Source organism: Emys orbicularis, chromosome 7 (genome assembly GCF_028017835.1).
Source record: "Emys orbicularis isolate rEmyOrb1 chromosome 7, rEmyOrb1.hap1, whole genome shotgun sequence".
NCBI lineage: Eukaryota > Metazoa > Chordata > Testudines > Emydidae > Emys > Emys orbicularis.
This window is the reverse complement of record NC_088689.1, coordinates 130,409,477-130,437,253: the sequence shown is the minus strand read 5'-3', so window position 1 is coordinate 130,437,253 and position 27,777 is coordinate 130,409,477. Positions and strand designations below refer to the sequence as shown.

The window sequence follows — 27,777 nt, the reverse complement described above, 5'->3', positions numbered from 1 at the left end:
AGCCTCAGCTGGGCAGGGCTCACTGATACTTGGACCTCCCACACGAAAAATCAAACCTGAAATAAAAATACACGTTGTCGTCAAAATCTTCCTCAACCTCTGTCTCATTAGCATGAGGCCTGCTTCTCAACAGGCTCGTTACCGTAGTGCTTTCCCCAGTCTCACCAACAGAGATGCAGGCTACAGCCGAGCCTGAGACCACTGCAGGGATGTGTGTGGGGAGGGGGGAAGGGTAGAATACCAAAGGACTTAAATCAATATAAACTAAACTGGCAAGTGCAAAAAGGGTCCCACAGTGTTACTGAAGAGGCACCTCCAAGCCCAGCTACGCTGGGACACTACAATTCCACATGCACGTTGCTGTAGGATTTATCTACAGTCCATTCGTTCTGGGCCTCATCCCCCTCTTTGGCATAGCGAGCCATCTCCTGCTGGAACTGGAGCTGGCGCCTCTTATTGGGATCAACATTGATCCAGTTGTTGGCAATCCATTTGGTTCCTCGAGTGACGAGGCAGCCTCCATGCAGGGAATATTCATCCAGGTCGCCAACCCAGCCTGCAGAAGGAAAACAAACCACAACTGTCACGTTGGGAAGCACTGCACTCTACTGTACCTCACAACCCCGCAGTGTCTCCCTAGGGCAGTGGAGCGCAGACAGACATGTGGCCGAGGACTAACTTCTGGCCTGCACATATAATTCTCCTGTTGACAAGTACAACAATCCAGCCCAAAAGGAGATGTCAGACCACGTCAGCTCCTATGATTTTAGGACAGTGACTTGGTTTAAGGGAGAACGCCAGGGATTAGCTTTGCCATAGCTAGCTAACTAATCACCACCTATGGACTTAACGCTGGTGGAGGTGAAGAACAGTTTTCAAAGCAGGACAGAAATGACAGATGCTGCCAGCAGAAGGCTTTGAAAGGCAAAATCCCCTGGGTGCTGGAAGGTAAAATCTGTCTTATCGTATCATGTAAAAGAAACAACGGACTTTACAGCAGCTCTAGCTGCTCCCCAGCACTTTCCAACAGCACCACTGATTCTCTGACCTGCTCTGCATCAAACTCACAGCAGCAGCTATTCCCTGTATGCTGTGTGTTTGCTGTTGGGATCTCAATGACAGCACACGGAGGCGCTTTCTAGTCTTGTGCAGTGGCTGGAGCCCAGACCTGTCCTTCAGTCTCCCCATTGCAGTGGTGCCTCATTACCCACTGCTGGGATTTCCTGTAGTGAAACCACAGGCTGCTCACAAGGCAGCTGTAATCCCCTTTCCTTTCTCCACCACCATCTCAAAATCTAATGCCGCACGTCTCAAATGCAGCCACCAGGGGTTTTTCTTGTGGCCACAGCCTCCTGGGCTGTGATTGGGGGGGGGGGGGGGGAAGGGAGACAAAGTAGCAGCCCCTCCCTGTTGTTCCTGGATGCACCGCCTTGGCATTGGTTGCTGGGGCCACCAGCAGTGGTTGGGCCCTGCTCCCCCTGTGGAGAATCTGGGGCACAATGCTGGAGGACCAGGCAGCCGGTGAGTTGCCGTTAGGAACCATTGATCTTCTGGCTGTAAACACAGGAAGATTTAGCCCAGCTACTACCAAGGAGAATTCAGCAGTGCTCATCAGTTCCTGGCTGCTGCTCCTTGGCCGTCCTTTCAGAATTTATGTGAAGAAATGCCCCGACCCACAACACACAAACAGCAAGGCCCAAAGAAACAGGCTGCTGTCCTCCCAAATCCTCTCTCTTCCCCTCCCAACAGGCGTAGTGCTGAGGTGGGACAGTACCTTCCCCATCTGACAGGTAGTTGTACCAGAAGACAGCAGTGCCCTGCTGTGGCTTCACTCGCAGGTTGCCCTTATCACAATTTTTCCGTGTGTCTCGTAGATCAACATCATTCTGAATCAGAGACTGAGAAAAAGACATGAGAATAAACATTACCCTGTAAACAGGACTGGGATGAGGAGCCTCTGCCCCCCTCCATCGTATCCCCCTTTATCAGCCCCTTCCATGAAAACAGCTCTACGTTTGCATTAGGCAGAACAGGAGACTCCGCTCACATCTGCAGCAGCCAATGTAGGGAGTGCAGAAGTCAGTGAGCTGCCTGCCCTCCCCACCCTGCCCCAGGTGCTCTGCTAGCCTTCTGGCCATCCTGTTCCCTTCGTGCACAGCAAAGGGCATGCAATGAGAAGAGCTTTCCTCCTCCTGCGAGGAAATCTGCCAAGAGGCAAGCAGCAAAGCAGAACCTGTGCTAGGGCACTGGCTCTCTCCCCAGGAGGTGCTCCAGTGTCCCCCTGTTAGGCACAGCCCTGTACTAGTCTCTTCCCTTTGGGCTTTGTCACATTCATTATTACTTGGTTTAAAACATTCTCCTTTCCCCTAATTAGAGAGACTAGCATGTGTAAACCCAAGCCCCAAATCCGCCTTTCCCCAACCACATTCAACAAACTCAGGGGCCAGCAAGAACACAGACGGGGGCAGGTGGGGGAGAGGCTCCTTTACCATCTCTTCATAGGTTCTGTTATCAGCTATAGGAAAGATGGTCTCTCCTCCCCCCGTCACATTGTTCAGGTAGAACAGCACTGTCACGTAGCTGTAAGACAGAGAGCACAGCTGCTTACAGGGTGCAACTGGAATAGTGAAGATACCCACAGGCTGTCGCACAAGCCCTTCCCTAAACTCCGTCCCCACAACCAATGGGCTAGCTTTGCTGGCACGTGCATAGGGGTCAAGCACGTATCGCCTGGCCCAGAGCCTGAATAGAGTGTTCTCCAAGGAGAAGGCTAACAGGGACCATCTCATCTGCTCTCAAGGGGGTGGCTAAAATGCAGGATTAGAACAGTGCTCCATAGTGGGGATAGCCTCCAGTGGGGATGGGCCAACAGCTTCCTGGAGCCAGTCAGTGCCTCTCCTTGTATTGGCCAGAGAGACCAAAGGGGTTAACCCTCTCACTCCCATTTCAGTTGAGCAAGGTAGCAAGCAAACCCACAATTTACGTGCAGTGAAGTGAGCTGCCTTTAGCCCCACGTCTCACACTGAGATCACTTTAGATAGGTCTCCTTTTAAATCTGCTCCCAGACTGAGCCCTGTCACCAAGCTGGCTTGGTGTGAAGCTAACAGCTGAGTGCACAACTCACCGACAGGAGGTCTCAAAGGGAGCGCTCTCGTTGGTGATCAGTTTGGTGTGGCTGCAGGCCGTCTCTGGGAACACCGGCCCGCTGTCCACATGGGCGTGGTAGTGCCCTCCCTGGTCATACCGCACAACCTGCAGGGGCTCGCTGTGCTCCACAATCTCAGGAGGCAGACGGGTCAAGCGCATCACCCTGGGGAAGCCGGAAAGCAGGTTGGGGAGAAGCAGAACAAGCCAACCTTCATCTGTAGAGGTTTTTAAGGCCTGGCTTGACGAAGCCCTGGCTTGGGATGATTTAGTTGGGGGTTGGTCCTGCTTTGAGCAGGGGGTTGGACTAGATACCTCCTGAGGTCCCTTCCAACCCTGATCTTCTATGATTCTATGAATCCCACTATGGCCACCAGGAACGTGCACCGTGCTCTACAGACAGGGAGACGCTTCCTGCCTCAAAGAGCCTAAGAGGAGGACAGAGGAGAAGAGCTGCAGCAATTAGGCCCAGTGATAACTAGTCAAGGCCTTGATAAGACACATTGATGGTTCTCAAGTGTATAAACTATCCCACGGCCTCTCTCCCTGGTCTTATGAGTTGGGGACTTCACGCAGGTGTCAGGGTAGAAGAGTCTCCAGGAGGGATCTAAGTGCAGGGAAGCTGGTTCCTCCCTTTTGAATCACTCCTGTAGGATCCAGCCTGCCTCACAGCCTCAGTCAGCCCCAGCACCTGGTTTCCCCATGGCATATCATTCTCGGCTGAGACGCAGAGAATGTTTTAAACAGTTTAAAACATTCCCCTTTCCCCTAGTTAGAGAGAATAGTGTGAGTAAACCCAAGCCCCCTCAACCCTGAGCAGAAGCCAGGAGCCTGATGTAAAGGGGACATGCCAATGCACGTTCAAAAGCACCCTAGAGGGGGCTTTGCCTGAATGAATCAAACTGCATGAGAACACCACACAGTGTGGCAATCAGCCAGGGGCAGAAGGTGACATTTGTCATTTAAGTCAATTGGTAGGTCACCTCGTTGCAGTAGCAAAAGGCCTCGTGCCAAGAAGAAAGGTCACCAAATACCCAAACCTGCTTACAAGACAACTGCAAAACATGTTTCTGCTAAACACTCAGCGAGGTTTACTCACTGCACAGTCAGCATCAGCACTATACAGTGTCTGAAACGGACCAGTGACCAACACCTCCCTGCTCGGAGGACCTTGGAGTCCAGAGGACCAGCAGGTACCAGGTGTACTTTTATACCTGAGTTTCTTTGGAAAGACTGTGCACAACACCACACCTAGTGCATACAGAATGAGGGGACCCATCGCAGAACTGGACAGCCAGAACAATGGAGCAGAAAAGCCTAGTCAGTGTTAATCAGAAACTTCCTGGCTAAGCTCCTCTCACTCAGCAGGGCTGCCACTTGCTGGGAAAGATTCCTTTCTGTACACGTCCCTGGAGACCTTCAGGTGCCATGTCCTCCCCTTCCTAAGGGTCCTGCAAATGGCCCTACAGAGCTCAGAGATCCATAGCAAAGCAGAGGGACCATGATAGGACTGCATGGAAGGGCAGAAAGACTTAGCTATCAATAGCCTTATCACATTTCTCATCCGTCCCTCTGCTTCCTGTTCTGCATTATCCCCAACAGGACTGAGGTGCATGGGAAGCAAGCAATGAGACCAGACCTTTGTGCTCTAGGATTTCTGTCCCCCTCAAGAACTTCCTACATCTCCGATCATCCCCAAAGTGAGCAGGAACCTCTCAGATACACTGTAAGAACCCAGACTAGTTACCCCTTTGGGGTAGGTGCTAGGCCTGGATCATGAAATCTGTACCAGGATTATGTGGGCTCTGGCTTCTGAGAATCTCCAAATCCTACAAAGGATTTTAATAGCAGCCTTTGGAATAGTAAGCTTCTGCTTCAGCAGGGACACCCCAACACTGCCCAAATAAGGGTCCTGTTGGCATTGCATCAGGAGCCCATGGGTTCCAGCTAACAGCAGCTGCTGCCCCACTCTGGTCAAGGTGGCATACAACACACTGGGACCAGTTCTCTTTCTGGGACACACTGAAGAGGAGGGTGGACAAGAGCCACTTTTAGGCCTCAAACCACTTTAGCCACCCACTTGCTAGGCCAGGACTAGCTGTGCATGGCTCAACTAATTCTCTCAAGCCCACTGAGGCCAAATGATCTGCCAGGAGATGGAAGTGACTTTCAGCTGCATCTGTAGTGAATGAGTGTCCCAGGAGGGCTGGGTTTGAGGTCTGTGCAGGGCCGAATCCAACCTCAATGGATGGACAAATGGGGCCACACCATCACAGCGAGGCTTAGCACTGGATGTATGCTCAGAGGATTAAACTGGCTTAGCTAAATTGGAATAAAGCGACATTTGTTAGCAGTCAGTTCTACTTGGGAGAGATCCAGGTGAGATGTACAAGTAGTTAAAGTAAATGCACAGTAATTACTGGCAAATTAGCTAACACTGGGAATGGGTAACAATTTCACCCGGTGAATGTTTCCATTAGTTATCCCATGTAACACTGAGTCTTTGTGATTCTATGAGGCTGCTCCCAGAAGCAAAGAGAGCTGCTGAAGGCTTCATTTCTGTACACAGAACAATGCGTTTGTAGATGAATTTCAAGCCTTAATGGGAATCTCCCTCTTCGGTGTCAGCATTCAGTGATCCCTGTCTTCCAAATGCTCTCACTCCATGATGACTGAACAGACCACCACCACTTCATGTTGTCCTGGGACCCCAGGCACAGCTGATTTGCATTATGTGTATATCGCCCCCCCACGTGTGTCTATCCCACCTTTCCCCCGACACGATGGCAGTGTCTACACAGCATCCTGGCCCTGCCAGTGCCTTTACCTTTGTCGTATAGACCTCATGACCTGATGTGCCCCCTCACCCTGGTACAGCCACGTGTGTTGGCTGTTCCGCACCAGATCGCTCATCTTCACTTTCTGGCTCCCCATGTACTTGTGGAAGTCACGAATGTTTAGCTGTTTAAACTCCTCCAAACTCAACACACCTATGAAAGAGAAGGAAAGCAAGCTGTCTCTTCAGCTTTCTGGTCCAAGCGCTCGTTTCCCTGGTAGTGTCCAGCCTTCAGGGACAGTTAGGCACTGCCATTCCAAGGGCCTGCAACTCTGCCTAAGGGCTGCACTGGCAACTCATTGGTAGCCAGAGAGCCGCATCTGACAGGTGTTAAATAGAGAAGATTGCACTTGCTTTTGTCTCTAATATGGAGATGCACCTGTGAAGACAACAGGTCCCAGCATGCAATATTCTGTCTTTATCTGGGCAGAGGCCATGCTGGGAACTCTAGGAATACAACAGCCAGGAGATGTAGAACTCTGGGGCTACATTTTGGTTACCCGCATTTTCACTGTGAAGAGCTCTTAAAGAACACAAAGTAATCTACTATAAAGAAATAAACACCATCTCCAGATTTGCCCTTTGAAATGCCTTAGCTAAAACACTGCACTGCCCCTTTAAATGGACTTGTTACTTGGATGAATAAACGCACTCTGATTTGAAAACTCTGCAGAAGGACTCTGCCCACATTTCAAACAAGAATTTTATCTGCCAATTTTAAACAGTGAATGCAAAACAGTTTATAAGCGGATTGTGAAGCTTTTCTGCATTTATGTAATTCAAAGAGAAATGTGAAAGGCAAATGCAACAGAGTATGTTCTGGTTACTGTGAGTGACAATAATCAAGAAATGAGATGTAAAAGGTGGCTTCCATTAAAACACAGACATTTCCTTCCATGGGTGTCCTGACATGCATGCCTGGACTCTCCACTGTAATGGTGATGCGTGAGTAGCAGAGGGCGGGAGTATCTTTTTGCCTTTCCCAGTTTATGGAAGACCCTGACATTTTCTATTTTAAGAAGAATCAGGTTTGGTGTCTAGCCCCGTGTGTCATACGCTGGCAGTGTGGCAACCTCATAGGCCAGCACAGCAACCAGACAGCTCTGCACATCTAACTGTGGATTAGAAATGTTTGTCTCCAAAAGGAAAACCAAACACCCAAACCGGCTGCCCCTGAACTTCAGAGAACTCACTGTGCTGACAAGAAATTATGGTTCATAGCCACAGCTGGGCATAGAGCTCCACTGTCCCCTTTCCCAAGAGGGAAGAAGGGGGCTTGTCAGAGGGAAAGTTAGGACAGTTTCCCCAGATGCTGGCACTCTCAGCTGAACTATTAGCTGTCACCATTTCCAGCTGTCTGCACACATCCTTCTGTCCCCACTTCCCTGTCCCCCACTTCTGCCTGCCTCTAAGAACACAGTGCCACATCCAGGTTGTGACCTGGCCTGCCCGTTGTGCTGGTAACAATGGAGGGGAGCAGGACTCCGGAAGTGAGGCCCTGCCAATGGCACAGAGCACGGCCCCGGGAGTAGAACTGAAGCTTCTCATTTATTAAAGTTCAGCATGGTGGAAACACCACAGACAGTTAGATCATCCGCCCTTTACCCAGCCAAGGACATCAGGAGCCAAGAGAGCACTGAGGCAAGCGTGCTGACCGGATATTTAGCCAAATTTCCCATTCACCAAATGCTGCTCCCCTGCTCCAAAGCAGTTCCTCAGGGCTGCTCAGAGAGCCAGGCGACTGGAAGTGAGTGGGCACAGACTGCATTTTACTTAATTTGATTAGGAAATGGAGAGTCACTCAATTGACGCGCTCTAATTAGAGCAGGAGAGGTTAAACTGCATGCCTGGGACAGCGGGAGCTCTTGGAAGGCCAGAGGAAGGACGGGCGGAACTGGGCTCTTGGAACATATTAAAACGCTGATGGCAAGAGAGGGGGAGAAGCACCAAGAGTTGACTGAGGAAACTGCCTTCATGTCCACTGACCCCGACACCCTTTCATCAGGAAGGGGAGCTAGCAGGGCAGCGCTCCAAATCTGTGAGCGGCAGGAAGGAGACATGACTCGCCCCTGAAAAGGTGGGGGTGTGGCGGCAGCATCTTACAGCTCTGGTGATTAAAGGGGCTGCAGGTCCCCAAGAACTAACTAAAGAGGAACAAAGAGTGCACCCAAAGGATTCTCCGTTATGCAGTGGAACAAATTAAGGCCGAGCTTACAGGGCCCCTTGTGTGTTACACAAATATACACACTTGTACACCACCACTCAACTGGGGCTGAATCATGTGCCTGAAATAGTGCAATCCTGGCTCCACTCACACACGTTAGCAGCCATTAGGCTATGTCTACACTTAAAACGCTGCAGCACACTCACTACAGCGATAGGAAGGGGTCTCCTCTCACTGTCGTTAACCCACAGCCCTAAGAGGCAGTAGGTAGGTAGAGGCAAGAATTCTTCTGTTGATCTAGCGCGGTCTACACTGGGGGCTAGGTCAGCTTAACTGTGTTGCTCAGTGGGGGGTTTCACACTCCTGAATGACATAGCGGGATTGATCTAGCTTTTCAGTGTAGACCAGTCCCTCGATATGCAGCGATCTCAAATGCCACCCTCAAAATAATCAGCTTAGATTATTATAATAGACCTACAGTCAAAAAAGGGTGTTAAGCAGTTAGCACCATAAGGCAAATGCTAAGGGGTTGTTAGAGCAGGGGGATGGGAGTCCAGAGGCATGGGTTCTGTTCCCAGCTCTCCAGACAGCCTTTTGTGTGGGCCCAGGCAAATCACTTCTCCATTCTAAAGTAGGGTGTGTGTGTGTGAGAATAAAACCTACCTACTTCACAGGGGGGCTCTGAGGGTTGGTGGGGACTGGCAAAGGGAGCTTTGTGCCTGGATTTTGCTTTTTGGTATATATAAAGCAGGCTTTTTCCACAGATGAGGCTCTGGATCCAGCCTCACATTACAGCACTGGATCTGGTCTCCAGTGCGCTAGAGATAAAAGGGATTCTCAGAGGCTGTATTTCAAAGCTCCTCTCACCATTGCCATCAGGATCTGCCTTGACCGCCGTGTACATCTCCCGGATGCTCTGAGGAGTCATCCACCTGCCATTCCCTAGGCGGGTGTGGGTCAGCACCTGAAATCACGAATAAGATCGTCACATCCTGGGCAATGATTCGTTCCTCTGTAATGCTAATTAAACCTTACGGCAGGGGTCAGCAACCTTTCAGAAGTGGTGTGCCGAGTCTTCATTTATTCACTCTAATTTAAGGTTTCGTGTGCCAGTAATACATTTTAACGTTTTTAGAAGGTCTTTCTATAAGTCTATAATATATAACTAAACTATTGTTGTATGTAAAGTAAATAAGGTTTTAAAAATGGTTAAGAAGCTTCATTTAAAATTAAATTAAAATGCAGAGCCCCCCAGACCAGTGGCCAGGACCCGGGCAGTGCGAGTGCCACTGAAAATCAGCTCGCGGCATGCGTGCCATAGGTTGCCTACCCCTGCCCTATGGGCTGGTAGCTCTGAATCCTGAGAGAGCTTCTCTGAAGGACATCAGCTAGCAGGAGAAAGGGATTCAAATGGAAGCTATTTTGCAACCTTAGCTATAGCAGTGTGACCAGTGCCTGCTCTAACATTTCAGTTTATGCCATCATAAACACACAACTGGGAGTAAGCCAGCCAATAGCCAAGCAAAGGCAGCAGGTGTCTTCCTTTCCCTTGGAGGGAGAGTCAACTGAACAGCTACAGAGTTAATGTTTTCACTTGTGCCATGTAAAGACTTTCGAAGGGAACAGTTTAGAAAGAAATGCTTGCTCTCTGAAGAGGATCCAGGAAGGAAACGCCTCAGAGAGCTACAGACAGACTCCAGGCTTTGGAGGAAGAAGGCCTGTCCTGCAGTCACACTATGATCAAGAGCAATACTCAGCAACTACATAGCGCTTTTCAGCTGCAGACCCTCCTTTGTGACGTGCCCTCAGGTAAGTGTCATTAGCGCCATTCTACACCTGGGGAAATGTGATGCACATCCAGGGAAAATGAGTTGCTCAGGGTCACACAGTGAGTCAGAAGCACGACTGGGATCCAAGTCGTGACTCCCAATCCTGTGCTGTAACACAATGGCCGCATTCATTCGGAGGCCTTCTCTGCACTTGCTGACCCTAGTGGACTCAGTAGCTTACACAGCGACCTATCATTCTCACCAGTGACTCTGCAGTGCCCTGCCCACCATGGGAAGGCATGGCTAGCTCTGCAGGCTTCACCAAGCAAAGCCCTCCCAGTGCCAACTACAGCCCTGAAGATACGAAACGACACCAAACTGCACACTCTCTCATCTCTGCATAGGAGCCTTTGCCCAGCTGATCAGAGCAGACATTTCCTAGCAACCCCACAGCAGGATCACTGCTACTGAACGTTTCTCAGATTGAGAAGAAGTCTCCCTTCCATGCTGCAGTCCTGTAGAGACCTGACCTCCTCCAAGTAATGAATGAAATGTGCTGGGCTGGGCTCAGCCATGCCTTGGTACAGTTAGCCATACAAGGATGAGCAACTTCACAACAGCCTCTCTTCCTGAGTTCCCATATCAAACCTCTCTAGGTTTCTCTCCACCTCTCTACCTCTTTGAGCTGCAGCTGCCCATCCTGGTTGTGGTCCAGCAGGTTGAAGATGTCCATTTGGCTGATTTCTATCATTTCCATGGCCTCCTCATAGTCTTCAGTAGGCAGGATCTGGCTTTTCTGCAGCCCTTTCAACTGAGCTAGGTGGATAATCAGCTTACACTCTTCTTCGGTCAGGAAATCTGGAATTTCTGCAGAAACAAAGAGAGAGAGAGAGAGTGTGTGTGTGAATGAAAGACCAAGGAAACGGTTGCAGTGAAATCCCTAACCAATGGCAGACAACAAAGAAAGGGGGAGAAAATTAGAAGCTTCCCAACAGATTTGGGGGAGGAGAAAATATTCTTTCCTTCAATGCACCCCACTCATCTCCATGGAACTCGGTCCCAATGGGGCAGCACAGAGCACTAACCATTGAGCTGCTAGGGACTCTACTAAATACCTAGTTGCAGGAAATTACTCTAGAGGAAGAGAACCCAGAGCCTTTGTGTTGGGCATGTTTGCAGTACTGTTACACTTGCTTTGCCCTCATTTGGAGGGGAATTTGGCAGAGAACCAGGAGCTCTTCAGTGGAGCCTGGCTTAGATAATCCACTGATGTGAAAGGGGAAGGCAGCCTCCAGCCTCACTCCCACACCCTCAATTCCAAATGAAGAGGATTGATCTTTGAGCACAGATTTATACCACAGGGGAAGAAGAGAGATTCCATCGACAGGGTCACAAAAATAAGGGGTAGGTGTATTATAGACTTTACAGAATCAAGACACTATATCCCATCAAAGTCTCTCTCACACACACACACACACACACACACACACACACACACACACACACACACACACACACACCCATCGTTAGCAACACAAAGCTAGCAGTTTATAGAGCCAATACCAAGATTATATACAATTTTCAAAGGAGAAAAGTTCCATCTGTGATTATGTGGCCAGGAGAATTCCAGTCAAATGGAGTTTGGGGTTAACAATCTTGTCAGTGAGATACTGGAGAGATCCCATAGGACACACCAGCTACACTCAAACCTCATTAGCACTGAAGATATTTTCGGAAGGGGGAAAGCACATCTGGTCCAGTTTTGAAAGCTCAAATACCACACTCCTGCTTTCTGAACTACCTCCCCTAGAATTTTGGCAAGTCTCTGGGCTAAGAACAGACCACAGTTTAACCAAGAAACACATTGAAAAGAGAAAAAATTAAGAGAATTACTTCTGTTTAGAATTGAGGCTATCTGCTAAAATCCCCAGTGAGTAGGCAGCTTCTCATTCAGTACAGCTAGGTACTAAGTCTGCAGAAAACAACACTGCCGCTTGCTTCCCAGAAAGCCCTCCAAAACCACGCGTGTCCACAACCCCCCTGGTAGGGGGCAATTCCTGTCACAGGCAGCACACATAATCCTCTTCATAGAAATACTGCAGAGCTGCAACATCCACTTGCCACTTTCTAGTTAGTGGCATAACACAAGTTAAGAATTAACTGAGCAAACTGACAAGAAATACCCCCAATACTTTAAGGTCCCTAAACTGGACTGAAATAACATGACAATAAAGGTTTTGACATTTAATTACAAGCTAGAGAAGGAACAACTTCTCCTAAATTACAGCCGCTGGATTTCATACCAAAATACAATTTATATTCACTAGAATGAGCTTTCTATGGCACAGACTGCTAGATGAAGAGTTGGTCAATCAAATGCTGGTAATCCTGTGTGTAAACAGCCTCCCCTATGGATGCAAATGAATTGCTCTGTCCAAACTGGGCAGAAAGCTCCCTGAAATGGTTAACTTCTGAACAGGGGGGCCATCCCACCCCATTGCCTGTTTAACAATGGATCAAGCTAAACAAATGGCTCCTAATTGACTTGGGGCAACACTTGATTGCTTTTCCACAAAAACAAAAGAGAGGAAAACACTGGCATTTATAAAATAATGACTAATCCGGAGAAGAGGATGGGCCAGCGAAATGGTGTTGAACAGAGAGCTCCAAACCAGGGGGGCCCCAAGCCATTCCCCCCACCCCCCAATCAACACCTGCTGATCTCAGCCAAGCCCCCTACGAAAATCCAAACAGTCAAGGCAAACACAAACTGTGGTATTGTCTTCCAACAAGCGAGTTGCACTGAATGAGACTGGACTAGCAGAGAGGTGGCTTCATGCTATAAAAACCATTTCCCAGTCAGGAGCAAGTCAGTCCACAGTGCGCTGCAGAAGGCAGAGCCTCACCTGGTCTCTGAACATTTTACAGCTACTGGTCCGAAGAAAGAATGGACGCAGCAAATTGCAGATTTCCCAAACTGAGCCTGCAGTGGCTGCTGGCTGTCTTCATATGTCTGTTAACCTGGGGCTCCCCAGGAGTTTATGGGTACTTCTTGAGGAGCTCCTCCAGGTGTATGCTCATTCCAAGAAGTATGGCCTTGTGCTACGACATTGGATATTCAGAGATGCGCATCCCCAACCTGCTGGAACACGAGACTATGGCAGAAGTGATCCAGCAGTCTTCTAGTTGGCTGCCCTTGCTAGCCAGAGAGTGCCACCCAGATGCCAGGATCTTCCTCTGCTCACTCTTTGCACCTATCTGCTTGGACAGGTAAGGCATTTCAGATATGTTATTTCAACATGGTCTGTCAGATAAAGCTTCCTACTAGGAGAACAGTCTCCCGAGATGAGCTGGGGAACCCAATTACTGAAGTCATTTAGAACTAGACTGGACAGAGCTCCAAAGTATTGTAAGGAACAGGGTGGCCTGGGCAGGGGATGAATGAGATGACTCACTAGGGGTTTTCCCCTCTACCTCGGGGCATTTCTGAGGGGAAATAAAAATCCTGCCATACAATGTGTCCTTGGTTTTGAATTTAGTTTGAAGATCAGCTGCCTTATAACCCACACACTTCTCTAACTGTAATTACTTCAGAAAACCTGCTGGTAGTTTTCTACCTGCAGACCATGCTGGTCTTCACCCAATGCTCCAGCTTCTGTATAGTATGCAAAAAGCCCATCTTTTCTTCGCTTCCACACAGTGAGCTGGCCATCCCTGAAATATCAACAGTAATTCTCTCCTCTCCTTGTCTCCCACCACCAGCAAGCCTTGTATTCCTGCTTCTAAATTCTTTGCTCTCCTGTTCTAGGCGTTGGCCCCTTTGCGTTTCACCCCCTCCACAGGTCTCTCAGACACGGCACATGGGCTCATCTGGAGTCCAGTTTCTCGCACAGTTGCACACAATGAATTGCTACTGACCTACACACAGTAACTCCTCTCTCCTACTCCAGGTTTCCAGTAACTTTACCTATAAATATCCTTGGCTCCCACTCCTCTTGTCCTGAACCAAATCATCCTGCATCACTACCAGTAACCTCTCCTTACACAACACCCCCCACGCTCCAGCACCTAGGGGTTCTTACAAAGGAAAAATCCTTGTTCTTGACAACAAACTGCACAGCAATTTAGGAGCTCCAGGGACCTAGTTAGAACAGAACAGAAATACAAGCAGCAGCTGCCCAACTAGAGCAAGCGCTTTCACCTATGGAAGATGGGAGCTTGTGGCAATACCCTACACCCTTCACAAGGAGAAGGGAATGGCTCTTAGCCTGTAATTTCATCCTAGTCTATCCTCTTCCATTTGTGTTAACACCCTTCAAATACTCAAACATTTATTGTTTGGTTTCAAAATGTGCATATTCACAATGTATGTCAAAATTTCTACAGCACCATTAAAATGCAAGCCTGTGGAGGCAATGCCTGTGAAGGTTAATCCCAATTTAAAACACTGGTACAGACAGTTTACTAATGGTTTCTGGAAAATCAGTACCAATTTTTGAGACAAAGTACTTGGATGTTTCCTTCCTAGAGAAAACCTCTGGGACCGTAATTGTTGTATTCTGCAAACTAAAGCTACTGTCGGGAATATGAATGTCATTCCAAAGTACAACACAATGCTGTTAATTTAGAAAGGCCGGTGGTTTGAGTTTGCTCTGGAACAGTTAACCCTTCACTTGTGCTTGCAGCGAAAAGCTCGAGACTCAGCGCAATCCTGTTTCTCTCACTAGGTTCATCTACCCCTGCCGCAGCCTGTGTGAAGCTGTTAGGAACAGCTGTGCTCCAATCATGGCTTGCTATGGCTACCCATGGCCTGAAATCCTGAACTGCAACAAATTCCCTGCAGATCACAACTTATGCATTTCAACAATCACTGATGAAACCACTTCGAGCAGGAGAAGTAAGGCATTTTTCTAACCCACTTAGCCATACATAACATTTCAAGGTGAACTGCAAAGCAAAAACAGGGGCCTGTGCCGTGTTTGGGCTTTTCTTTTTAAAATGACCTCTTTAAATTCGGCTAGGCTTTTGTACAATAGAAATGCTGGTTCTGTGCACCCAGGAGAACTCTATGGTAACTGGAGAACTGAGGAAATGAGAGAAAACAGAGCAGCTGGGAGGGGAAAGAATTTTTAGTCAGACTATTTAGAAGTCTGGGGTTTTATTTCTGTTAAACCTGTTCAATTTCCATCACTATTTAACATTTTGGAGAAACGAGGACTTTGTTATAGATTTAATATGCCTGCCCCTCCAAGCAAGGCATGAGAGTTAATAATACACAGGCTCAGATAGCCACAAGATCCTCCAGCAAAGCCAATGATGTTCAGCTCAATATTCTCAATATTAAGGTTAAAAAAACATGCATAAGAAAAATTATTCAGGCCTTCTTTGTATATCAGAAAACAGCTAAAAATGGCACAAGCTCCTCTCTTGGTCAGTGGGTGTGAAGCAAAATTCAAACAGCTTTGAAGTAAAATTGTAAGGGGAAATCCTACCCAACCCCACCTTCCCCACATTCTGCTCCATTAGTTGGGCTGCTGGTGTTGCCAGCATTTCCAGAACAAGTGCATAACTGACCGTTCTACCACACACACGAAGAACCAATCTCACCCACTAAGGCTGGCCCCTATTGTAACTACTGTTGTGTGACTACCAGTTAACCAACCCAAGTGTAAATGCTCATTTAGACACCCCACAAACATCTGGTCCCAGACACAAGGGTTTGTGGAGTGTCTACATTAGTACTGATAGTGGTGTCTGTGAACGTGCGTTACAAGAGGACATGAAGCTCTAGTCTAGACAAACTCTGACTGCACCTCTAGCAGCACTATACCCTGCTCTCCCTTTTGAATGACGCTCTAGCAGTTGAAGCATCTGCTGGTGCTAGGCACCTTGGGCTGAAAACAGACTCTAGAAGACCCTGAGCAGAGCACAGAAATGATGTGCTTTAATTTCAGAAGGGGTAAAGCAGCCCGACTGCCAAATACAGTACACATCCATCCTCCCTAGCCCATGCAACAAACAGCATTTGCATTGCCTTCAAAAGCAGCTGCCCACTGATTGACCCCCCGCAGCCTTCCAGCTGGAAGCTAGGGTAAGTCTTCAATGCAAAAAAAAAAGTGTTCTTAACTCAGGCTAGCTACCTTGGGCTAAAACAGCTGTGAAGACACAGCTTTTAGCTTGGGTTAGCAGCTTGAGTTAAAGCCTCCAGAGGAGCCTGGGGTTGAACTTGAGCACTAACCCCGTAACCCCAGTTAGAAGCAGAGCTGCTGTGTCTTCACTGCTGTTTTAAGCCAAGTTAGCTGATGAGTTAAGAACAATCCTTTGCTTGTTTGTGGTGAAGACACCCTGAGATGCCATGAGCCGTGACAGAAGGGAATGGCAAAGCTGAGCATAAGCAAAGCACAGAGAAAAACATTAATGAAGGGAGAAAACACAAAGGAAAATGCAGACAACGATGAACACTGTCCCAGCAAGTTGGGAGATGATTTTTCCTTCTGTAATTTCTCACTATTGCTGCCACTGGTGGTAGTGGCGCTCTGAGTGAGTGTTCCAACCACTGTATTCATCGACACCTGCTCTGGGCAAGTGGTAGTAACACTGGGACGTGTGTAGGCAAAGCTCCTATTATTTCCCAGTCTAACACAAAGCCCAAGGAGTGAATGAGTCAGAGGCTGCACTCCATCTCAACCCTCCAGTGAGCAGCTCCAGTTCAGAGGGGCAGCGTACTGATGGTGGAAGCTGGCAGTGCCACTGCTGTTACTGTGCCTGTTAGAGCACTTGAATCTCCCGGGCTCTCAATGGCACATCAAGGAGCTTTTGGAAAAGTTCAAGAAGAATGCTATAACTCTGTCTCTGTTGCAGCAGTGCCCCGAGCCAGCTGTAGGGACTGTGAGCTCGAGGAAGCCAGCACCGCCAAGGAGATACTGGAAAACTTCTGTGCCAATGATTTCAGTGAGTACACATACCTTTTCTTCCCACCTCAGATGCCGGCTTCCCCTCTGATAGCCAACCAAACAGCAGCATCCCCTGGAAGCCTCTTCTATTTGCTATAAGAAAGTGACTTGCAAAAGGTATGGCTCCAGCTTTTACAGATTTCATTCATCACCTATGTGCTGAGCGTCAAGTGTCCAAACTGCTCAGGGCTGCTCTGGCAACTTGCCCACAATTCACAGCTTGCACCAAGGGCAACATCCTGCATTATGCATTTTTTTATTGGTTTTGGTTCTATTCCCCCATATGCTGAGAGAGCCAATCATGTGGTTCACTTTGGAGACCAGAATTCAAATCAGATTCCTATCAAGACAGATACACTTGGTCATCTCCAGCCTACACACCTCAAACCCCAACACATTTATCCCAGCAATTTCCTGTTTCTGCTCCAAGGCCAGAGACTGGAGCAGGTAGTGGGGTTGGGCCAATCAGCTTGCTTAACTTTCAATTTCCACAAAGTTCTACAGCATTCAGCCACACAATCTTCATGGCTGAATCCTGGACAACTTTGACAAGGATATTACTGCTTGCAGCCCCTGCTCCGAGGGGAAGGCTAAGACTGGAACAACAAAGGGAGTGCAGAGCAGGATTAAGGTGCACCGGGCAGATGCACAAGGCCACCCGCACAACTGCTTCCTGCCCTGTGCCTCTGCCTATCCAGTGGCATTAATCTCCTTCATGAGCACTCATCCTTCTCCCTACTCAAAGGAAAGGGGAAGTGAAGAGAACAGTTATTGGCACTAGAAAGGCTGTAATCACAGATTTGGAGGATTACAAGTTGAGCACAACCTCTGTGATTTGGCTGGGACATCACTGAGTCAGGGAAACATCTATAACACTTATTGCATTTGTGACGGGTTGGATCACAGAAACCCCCTTGGGAGCTGCCACCCAATGTGCAAAGACTACCCCTGCTTCTGTTTTCCCTGCCAGCTCAGGATTCCAGCACCCTGTCTTGCTGAGCCAGACACTCCAGTCTGCTCTAACAAAGACTCAGGGTCTGAATTACTAGTCCCAAAGCTGCAAGTTTACCCGAAACCAGCTCACAGGAGTGTGCTTGTCTTTAGCACTCAGATGCCCAACTCCCAATGGGGTCTAAACCCAGATAAATCCGTTTTACCCTGCATAAAGTTTATGCAGGGCAAACTCATAAATTGTTCGCCCTCTATAACACTGATAGAGAGATATGCACAGTTGTTTGCTCCCCCAGGTATTAATACATACTCTGAGTAAATTACTAAATAAAAAGTGATTTTATTAAATACAGACAGTAGGATTTAAGTGGTTCAAAGTAGTAACAGACAGAACAAAGTAAGTCACAAGCAAAATAAAATAAAATGCGCAAATCTATGCCTAATCAAACTAAATACAGATAATCTCACCCTCAGAGATGCTTCAGTAAGTTTTTCTCAGACTGGACACCTTCCAGGCCTGGGCACAATTCTTTCCCCTGGTACAGCTTTTGTTCCAGCTTAGGTGTTATCTAGGGGATTCTCCATGATGGCTCCTCTCCTTCTCTGTTCTCTTCCACCCCTTTATATATCTTTTGCATAAGGCGGGAACCCTTTGTCTCTCTGGGTTTCCACCCCCCCTCACTGGAAAAGCACCAGGTTAAAGATGGATTCCAGTTCAGGTGACATGATCACATGTCACTGCAAGACTTCATTACTCACTTGCCAGCACACATATACAGGAAGACTCACAGGTAAACACAGTCATCTGCAGACCATGGTCCTTGTTAATGGGAGTCATCAAGATTCCAAACCATCATTAATGGCCCACACTTTACATAATTACAATAGGCCCTCAGAGTTATGTTTTATATTTCTAGTTTTAGATACAAGAGTGGTACATTTATACAAATCGGATGATCACACTCAGTAGATTATAAGCTTTGTAATGATACCTTACAAGAGACCTTTTGCATGAAGCATATCCCAGTTACATTATACTCACTTATATTTTTATAAAACCATATAGACTGCACAACGTCACAGCATTCAAAATGGAAAAGTTCTGTATGTTGCCAACAGAAGTGGGAGGGAGGTAGTTAACCACCAGCAGTAAAGAAATCCCAAAGGGAATGAACATAAATCAGGTGGGTAATAACAATAAGTAACTGTTTCCCATTTGCTTCTTCCAGCTGTGAAAATTAGAATCTCCAGGAAGAACATGACCTCCACCATCTCTGCTTTTGACCTGGACTCCAAACTGGAGGTTTTGAAGCATGGCCCCCTCCTCCGGGCGGAAATCCACCCAAGACTGCAGCACTGGCTGGACCTAGATGCCACCTGTGTTCACAACATCATGAGAGGTACACACACAGGAGTCTATGTCATCAGTGGAGAGGTGCAGAATGACAAGGTGGTCGTAAACAAGGCCTATGCATGGCACAAGAAGAACAGGAACCTGCAGCTGGCTGCGCGGCGATGGAAACATCACCGGTGCCGAGCATAGTCTGGCAGGAGAGGTCAGAAATCTCTGCTTCACCGATAGGAAATTGCTCCCCTCCCTGTATCTAGAAAACGATCCGTGACAACCAGAGCTTTGGGGATGTGGGTCAGGACAATGGCTATTTTTTAGTGGGATTCAATGTAGTCGATAGCCAAGGTCTAGGGGCCATACTACAGAGCATTTCACTAAGGGATTGCTATACAACATGTTAATTAATTAAGAGCTTAGGGAGTCACCGGTTGCTCCAAGAAATGGAAAGACACAAACATGCTGTGTTCTTCTTTATCTCCTACTGCACTGGAAACCTAGTTTCTAATAGATTTGGCAAGCAGGAATAAGTGAATTGAAGTCCTCAGCTTAGAATGGACTGGAGGAGATGCCTAATAGCTATTCTTGTCTGTTCCCTTCACACTGAAACCTGGTAGTAATTTCAGTCCTGTGGTTTGTCCCTCAAACACAGACTTTGCATAAGTGCAAGCTTGCTGTAGGTCCAGAGATATTACAAAGACATTTCCACACACAGGTCACCTTGCTTGGTGGGACATGCGGCCGGCAGCTGTATTCACCACTTGCAACTACCCGATGGGGCTGCCTATGTAATGGCTAAAGTTTTAAAGGAGACCTGTGAAGGAAAATGTTGGATTTCTGCCCTTTTTACTTTCTGATAGAAAAAGGTAGCCCCAAAAGGGTTAATTCAATAAGGGAATTTAAAAAAAAAAATTCAGTTTACCTAGGAAGACCCTGGTGACTGAAGAACTAGTGATGTGACGACTTCCCAAGAGTCAGGACAGAAAGCTGAACAACTGGGAGACGAAGGGATTTTTAGTCAGACTGTTTAAAAGTCTTTTTGTTAGCACCCACTTAATTCCAGTGACTAGCATGCATTTTGGAGAAAGGATGTCTCTGTTCAAGATTCAACACACACCCCTTCAGTGAAGTATGGTCTGAGACCATTTGAGAAGGCCCCTGTCAAAACCTGGGAAGATCAGACTCAATGCTTCTGATATTTCAAAGGTTAAACAAAGCAGGGGGAAAAATAACTTTAAATATATCCCTCCACGCCTTCTTTCTTTATCCAAAAGAGTCAAAAATGGCAACAGGAGCATTTTTCTAAAACCCTTTGCAGATCCCCTATATCAAAAGCAGCACTTACAGCAGTCATCTTCAAGGACAGGTATGGTCCTCCTGCTTTCCAGACAGGCACTGCCATAACTGTGGACCACCGGCCTTGAAGCAGAGCACAACAGCCACGTGCAAACGAAGAGAGGGAGTTAGCTTTCCAGAATTCCTGGTGAAAGTAAGTGTCATGTATGGAGGTATTCCTAAACTACAGCAAATACAGTAAATACAGGACTGAAATAGGGAAGCAAAGAAAACAAGCTTTGGGGGTAAATGGGTCTTCCTTGTACAGTGATAATTGACGTTTACCTATAATGTGAGGCTTCTTTTGTTTCTTGATCATCAGTCATTTACTTTAACGATCATCCAGCATGCTGAGGGGAGATGCATGGAACATTTGTTTGGACAGAGGTGCATTTCAGATACCATTGTCTCTAAGTGCTCTTCAAGTGTTTCATTAATTGGCAACCAGATTTTCTCTTTAGCTCTGGCAGTGCCTGAGGCGAGGCTTGCGGCCCCAGGACTTTCCCTGTTCAAATTCAGTTGGGGAAATTGGCCACATCCTGACATTTGTGCAAATTTAACTTCTGGACCACTGAGGCACAGAGGATTTTCTAGATTCATAGAGTCTAAGGCCAGAAAAAGAAACCACTGTGATCACCTACTCTGACTTCCTGTATGACAAAGGCCACAGAACGTCACCAAAATAATTCCTAGAGCAGATCTCTTCGAAAAACATCCAAGCTTTAATTCAAAATTGCCAGTGATCCACCACACTCTTTGGTAAACTGTTCCAATGTTTAATGACCCTGCCTATTGAAAATGTACACCATATTTTTAGTTAGAATTTGTCTAGCTTCATTTTCCATCCATTAGACTGTGTTAGCTCTCTCTGCTAGATTGAAGAGCCCATTATCACATATTCATTCCCTATAAGGCAGATTGTCTAATCCTTTAATCATTTTCACTGCTCTGCTCTAAACCCTCTCCAATTTATCAGCATCCTTCTTGAATTGCGGATGTCAGAACTGGACACAGCATTCCAGCAGCGGTCACATCCGTGCCAAATTCAGAGGTAAAATAACCTCTCTACTCCTACTCGAGATACCCCTGTTTATGCATCCAAGGATCGCATTAGCCCTTCTGACCACAGCGTTGCACTGGGAACTCATGTTCAGCTGATTACCCACCATAACCCCCAAATCTTTTTTCAGTCTCCCATCCTGTAAACATGCCCTGCATTCTATGTTTCTCAATGTACACCTTTACATTTAGTGGTATTAAAACCCATACTGTTTGCTTGTGCCCTCCTTACCAAGCCACCCAGATTGCTCTGTACTAGTGACCTGTCCTCTTCATTAGTTACCACTTCCCCAATTTTTGTGTCATCTGCAAATTTCATTGGTGATGATTTTATGTTTTCCTCCAGGATATTGATATAAATGTTAAATACTGTAGAGCCAAGAACTGATCCCTCTGGGCCCCACTAGAAAAACATCCACTCCACGATTCCCTGCTTACAATTCCATGTTGAGAACTACCCGTTAAGCTAGTTTTTAATGCATTTAATGGATGCGATATTACTTCTACATCATTCTAGTCCTTTACTCCAAACGCTATGCAGCACCAAGTCAAACACCTAAAAACCACAGCAAGCCTCCCTGCTTTTATCCCCCCTCCCCCGGCTTACAAATTCAAGCCCAAACCATCCAGTGCCTTGCCAGGTGATCTCTTAAAAGACAACTGCCTCAAAGCAGATTGCACTCGAAGTTATCACAGAATCTATAAAGCTATAAAGACTGAAAAAGCCCGGTCTGGTGCTGCTTTGATACTAACAGGATTATTTCATTACTAGTGCTTCTCATAAGGAGAGGTTTCAGAGTAGCAGCCGTGTTAGTCTGTATCCGCAAAAATAACAGGAGTACTTGTGGCACCTTAGAGACTAACAAATTTATTAGAGCATAAGCTTTCGTGGGCTACAACCCACTTCTTCGGATGCCACTGTGACGGGTTGAATCACAGAAACCCCCTTGGGAGCTGCCACCCAATGTGCCAAGACTACCCCTGCTTCTGTTTTCCCTGCCAGCTCAGGATTCCAGCACCCTGTCTTGCTGAGCCAGACACTCCAGTCTGCTCTAACAAAGACTCAGGGTCCGAATCACTTGTCCCAAAGCTGCAAGTTTACCTGAAAACCAGCTCACAGGAGTGTGCTTGTCTTTAGCACTCAGATGCCCAACTCCCAATGGGGTCTAAACCCAGATAAATCCGTTTTACCCTGCATAAAGCTTATGCAAGGCAAACTCATAAATTGTTCGCCCTCTATAACACTGATAGAGAGATATGCACAGCTGTTTGCTCCCCCAGGTATTAATACATACTCTGAGTAAGTTACTAAATAAAAAGTGATTTTATTAAATACAGACAGTAGGATTTAAGTGGTTCAAAGTAGTAACAGACAGAACAAAGTAAGTCACAAGCAAAATAAAATAAAATGCGCAAATCTATGCCTAATCAAACTAAATACAGATAATCTCACCCTCAGAGATGCTTCAGTAAGTTTTTCTCAGACTGGACACCTTCCAGGCCTGGGCACAATTCTTTCCCCTGGTACAGCTTTTGTTCCAGCTTAGGTGTTATCTAGGGGATTCTCCATGATGGCTCCTCTCATAAGGAGGAAAACATACAGGACAAGAACCTTTCCTAGCTCCATGAAATAAGCAGCTTGGTTTCAACGGCAGGTGATTCTATGTCATTTGTAAATGTTTAAGTATTAAAAAAAAAAAAAAAAAAAAAAAAAACCAATTTCCCAGTAGCGTCCTTTACCACACTCCCAAACACAAGGCTGATGAGAAGTCTTTAACATGACATCCTTTGCCTGAAATCAATGTTGCACTGCACTTTCCCGAAGGCGTTCAGAATATGGACTAGTCACTCACTTCTATACTTGTCCTCAAACTCTGCAAAACGTTTTGATAAATATAAAAGCCTTTGAATTAATTAACTTGGAAAGTCCTTTACAGCTAGAGCCGCTATGCTTTGTCTACACACAAGAGGTGTTGATCTCTTATTGATGTAAGCAAAAACAGATACACAGTGGGGCTGTTACAACTTCACATCAATTTTTAAACCAATTTTGTTAAACTGAAACAACTTGTGGGTAGAGAATGCCTTAGTGGTCTTTTAAAGTCAACCCGGGCTCCTGGGAGGCTCAGTGGGGTGATAAGAGCTGTCTGTGAGCTGAAGTTCCTAAATAAGAACTCCTTATCAGAGGACAAAGCAGAACAAGCTGAATAAGGACCTAAAGTGCTGGACATCAAGCGCTGTTCCAGGAGTGATGCATTTCCAGATAACAGGATCAGAAAACAAGGCCTATCCCAGAATCCGGAAGAGAGGTGTTAACCTGGATTAATAAAGTTGTGAGTCTATTATGCCATAAGTCTGTTTTTTGTCAACTACAGCAGCATTCTTGAAGGCCAGGATCAGCTCTGTTAGGTGAATGGCATCAATAAGGGTAAATAAGTTAGAACTGAGGGCCCAAGGGAAACTTAATTAGTAAAATCAAACTGACCCCTCACACTGTGTTCCCTGTCATTATATTGAGGCTTTTTGTGTGTGTGACTTTTATAAGACACCAGTTCCAAACTTCAGTCTTTATACACCGCCAGAGGGAAAACTATTTTTGAATTTACAAGTTATGAATACTATGTATTTAGAAACCAATGACAGAGCCGTGTGTGTTTCTTAAAGATGCTCGTTGCATTAAAAGGATTTAAATAAGAAGCGTGTCTGGGTTTTTTCTGAGCTTTCACTTTGAATCAGGTAGTGTGAACTACAAGGATCTTTTTCTTCTTATTCATATGACACAACAACGGTGAAAGTGCCATAAAGAATTTAGAATAGCAGCCGTGTTAGTCTGTATCCGCAAAAAGAACAGGAGTACTTGCGGCACCTTAGAGACTAACAAATTTATTTGAGCATAAGCTTTCGTGATGAAAACAGTTTCTCTCCACCTGGACAAGCAAAAACTTGTACACAACTGTGCCAGTAAGAGTTATTCACATCTTTTCAATATACTAAACCGAGATCTAGCTAAGAGGAATCCTTGTGTACTGTGGAATGGCTGGGAACTAAAAGTGTGAATAGCATGCCATGCCAAGGACAGTGGAAGGCACTATTTCTACTACTATCTTCGTTATTCATTTCCTCTCCTAGATACTTAAACAGCAATGCTAAGTTGCCTTATTTATTTTCAAATGTTCCAGGATCCCTTATACATCCCTAATATCTCAATCACTAGCATCTTTTCAACAGGAACTTAGGTCCGTGGGATTTTAAAAAAGGGAAGGGGTTTTCTTGGGGGGTGAGGGGGAACCTGGGGGAAATTAACTAGTTTTCCAAACTCTCCTAAGTGGACTGTCCAAAATTAATAATCTCTATAAACAGTGGATCAAAACATCTTAAACACAAAGGGTGAACATATTTAACCAGGGTATCACAACACGATTTAAGGAATTTAACTGTTGGAGGAGAAATGAACATGAAATCTCCCCTTCCTGATTAAAAATTAAAACAGAAGTCCCTTAAAAGACCCAAACCATTTGACTGTTCCAAGAAAACTCAACCTCTACCTCAATGGAAGCACTAAAAAAATTAACAATATCCAAAGTAGTGACCTACGCATGCATAGTCCTTTCTGCCATATTGTACATATAATGCTCCCAGCTGCAGGTTCCATGGCTTGTACATTGATTCTCCAGAGATTAGGAGGTAAGAAGGCAAATTGAGATAGTCACCCTTTTTCTTAAATCAGTTTCCAACATTTTATGGAAATCAGATCCATTCACTTATTCTTCAAATTATGCTAAAAAATAAAAGCAAAAGAACTGGTAAGCAGCTCAAAAGTTTGAACTGATTCTCTCTGCCTTAATAAGTAAATCTTAATAAAGATCTGGAAAAAAATGTCTGAATAATCCATTTCCTAAAGGCAGGAGAGAAGAGCTATACATTTTATAATGTCAGTATCAGTCACTTCTGTATGCCCTGTGGGAGTAATCAGAAGAGCTACAATCAAAGCAGGTTGCCAAAGGCAAACTGGCAACTGGTTTTCTGCCAATCTTCGGAATTCACACAGGCCTGTTTTTATTGCACTGGGCTGCTAACAATGTTAAAGGGGACACATAAGCCATCACATGTATATACTGTATAAGACAAAGCACATAAAAGGGAACAGTCAAGCTCTGCCTCCTATGGAACATCAACTAAGTAACAGATCTCAATTTTCTCTGACTCATATGAGCAGAGACTCTCAATTTACTAGTCAGGTACTAGTTACCAACCCCTTGATGCTTCAAAGATTTTGTCCTCACCGCAAAGTTAACTCAAGTTACAACTCGAGTGTTGTGCCTAACTTGAGTCCTGCCCACATACACACAAGCCTTTAATTTGCATGCACTGATGCTTTTAACTCGCGTTGGCTGGCCTGAGAGGAGATATAAGCTAAGCTTGAGTTAGTCCAACTCAGCAGCTTGCTAAATGACCACCCTGCTTCTAATGCCGTCCCACAATTCCCCCAGCGTGCCCAGAAAGGACAGAAAAGTTCTCACACAATTTACTGGGAAAGCATTTACAGAGCATCTCATCTTACTGAAGTGCAAAGAACTATGGGCTATGCCCACAGAAGGGCCACAGACAGCAAGTGCAGTGGCAGTGTGCACACAGTAACTCAAATGTTATTTCACAGTGTGGCTGCTCTCACTGGAGCTAGGCTAACTCCAGAGCAGTAACTGGAGTGTAGATAACTCAAATTAACTCTGCAGTAAAGACAGACCCAATGAAAGACACAAAACCTTCTACCATGGACAGTGGTTCTCACCCATATACACTATTCCTTCTGAAGCTACCACTTAACATAAAGAATTCAGACATTTCACACCAAATGAACAGTATCTATGAGGACACAAACCCCAGTTTCATGATTTACTGCAGAAGTTTCTCCTTTTTACAAAGCTGTGTTTTTAATTGTATCAACCAGATGCTGAATTACCATAACTCCAGTGCTCTCTCTTTATTGGCTTGGGGCCCATAATGGCCACAAATATATCCAGACTGCAGTGTGGATTAAAATACCAATGGGATTTCAGCCACCGTGTGAGCAGGTCTTGTGCGGGGCCTTGTGTCTTACCAAAGAGAAGCGGTTTCAAGCTGAGAGTTTTCATGAAATGGACTTTGTTAGGGACCAGCTCCACCTTTTGCTTATGGCCAACCTGGGGGACAAAACAGCAGGAGTTATACTACATTCCAGGGACAAATTTACAGTGCTTTCCCCCCCACTGTGCATCCAACAATCACTATGCAAAAAAAAAAAAAAAAGAAGAAGCTTGCCTGCAATTTTGGACTGCATATATACAGACATAGCAGGCAGGCAGGAGTCCCTTTCTATACAGCTCGTATACTACTGCATCTGAATGTCTGAATTCAATTCTGGGCACCTCATCACTGGCTCTGGACAGGTTAGTTCTTGGCTTAAACTCAGCTTAAAGGGGTTAAACATTCAGCTAAGGTGATGGAGTGACCCACATTTACAGCAAGGCCCAATTTACCCCAAAGTTGGTAAGAAATAAAGAGCAGAGAATGGCACCAAGCTGGCCGAGCTCTGACCCCGCTACAGTTTCTTGCTAAGTCACCTCAGACCAAACTTCAAGGAGCCGGGCCGTGCCAAGCTGGACCAAGCCAGCCTGGGCTGTGCCGAGCTGTGCCAGCCCATAGCACGGTCCGGGGCACCACGCTGAGCCTAGGATGCAACCGGCCAAGCTCGCGGCTCAGGGTCAGCCCGGCCCCTGTCTCTACGGGCCCCGCCGTGCCGGGGGGGTGGGGGGGGCAAGGCAGGCCAGGCCAGTCCGTGCCGATCCAGCCCGCCCGCGCTAACCCGCGCCAGCTCCTTGCCTTGATGCCCTCGCGGCGGGGCAGGGCGGGCGGGCGGCGGGCGTCCCCCCGGGGGCCGGGCGCGGCGGGGCCGGGCGCGGGCGCGGGCTCGCTAGGGGGCGGGGGCCCGGGCCCCGGCCCGTCCCCCGCGCTGAGGTGCACGAAGAGCAGCAGCCCCAGCACGTTCAGCACGTAGAGGTGCGCGAACACCATGAGCACCACGAAGTAGGGGCGGGAGCAGATTTGCCGGGGCCGCCCCCCCGGGGGCCCGGGCAGCGGGGGCCCCTCCGCCCGCGCCGCCTCCGCCGCCATCGCCCGGCCCCGCCAGCCCCCCGAGCGCCCAAACCGTCACCCCGGCAACGGCCCGGAAAGGGGTGGGT

The 27,777-nt window shown here is 46.9% G+C and overlaps 2 protein-coding genes across 2 annotated transcripts; one reads left to right on the top strand and one right to left on the bottom strand.

Annotated features, from left to right (window-relative positions):
* Positions 1-338: 338 nt before the first annotated feature.
* P4HTM (prolyl 4-hydroxylase, transmembrane) lies at positions 339-27,709 on the bottom strand. Its single transcript, XM_065408496.1, has 9 exons — positions 27,419-27,709; positions 26,658-26,739; positions 10,590-10,780; positions 9,012-9,108; positions 5,972-6,134; positions 3,125-3,310; positions 2,490-2,580; positions 1,775-1,898; positions 339-556 (listed from the first exon to the last, which is right to left on the bottom strand). The coding sequence occupies exons 1-9, from the start codon at positions 27,707-27,709 to the stop codon at positions 339-341; spliced, it is 1,443 nt and encodes a 480-aa protein (XP_065264568.1).
* On the top strand, positions 13,005-19,360 carry LOC135881039 (secreted frizzled-related protein 5-like). Its single transcript, XM_065407528.1, has 4 exons — positions 13,005-13,183; positions 14,641-14,810; positions 16,778-16,864; positions 19,047-19,360. Exons 1-4 carry the CDS (start codon positions 13,005-13,007, stop codon positions 19,358-19,360), a joined length of 750 nt encoding a protein of 249 aa, XP_065263600.1.
* Positions 27,710-27,777: the final 68 nt, after the last annotated feature.

Excerpts from the sequence above, each read along its gene's own strand:
- LOC135881039 (XM_065407528.1), top strand. The coding sequence starts at position 13,005 with ATGGCCTTGTGCTACGACATTGGATATTCAGAGATGCGCATCCCCAAC. Across the intron at positions 13,184-14,640 it reads GCACCTATCTGCTTGGACAG|GTTCATCTACCCCTGCCGCA; the intron begins GTAAGGCATTTC and ends TTCTCTCACTAG. Across the intron at positions 16,865-19,046 it reads CTTCTGTGCCAATGATTTCA|CTGTGAAAATTAGAATCTCC; the intron begins GTGAGTACACAT and ends TGCTTCTTCCAG.
- P4HTM (XM_065408496.1), bottom strand. The coding sequence starts at position 27,709 with ATGGCGGCGGAGGCGGCGCGGGCGGAGGGGCCCCCGCTGCCCGGGCCC. Across the intron at positions 2,581-3,124 it reads CCCTTTGAGACCTCCTGTCG|CTACGTGACAGTGCTGTTCT; the intron begins GTGAGTTGTGCA and ends TCTGTCTTACAG. Across the intron at positions 1,899-2,489 it reads ACAGAACCTATGAAGAGATG|TCTCTGATTCAGAATGATGT; the intron begins GTAAAGGAGCCT and ends TCTTTTTCTCAG.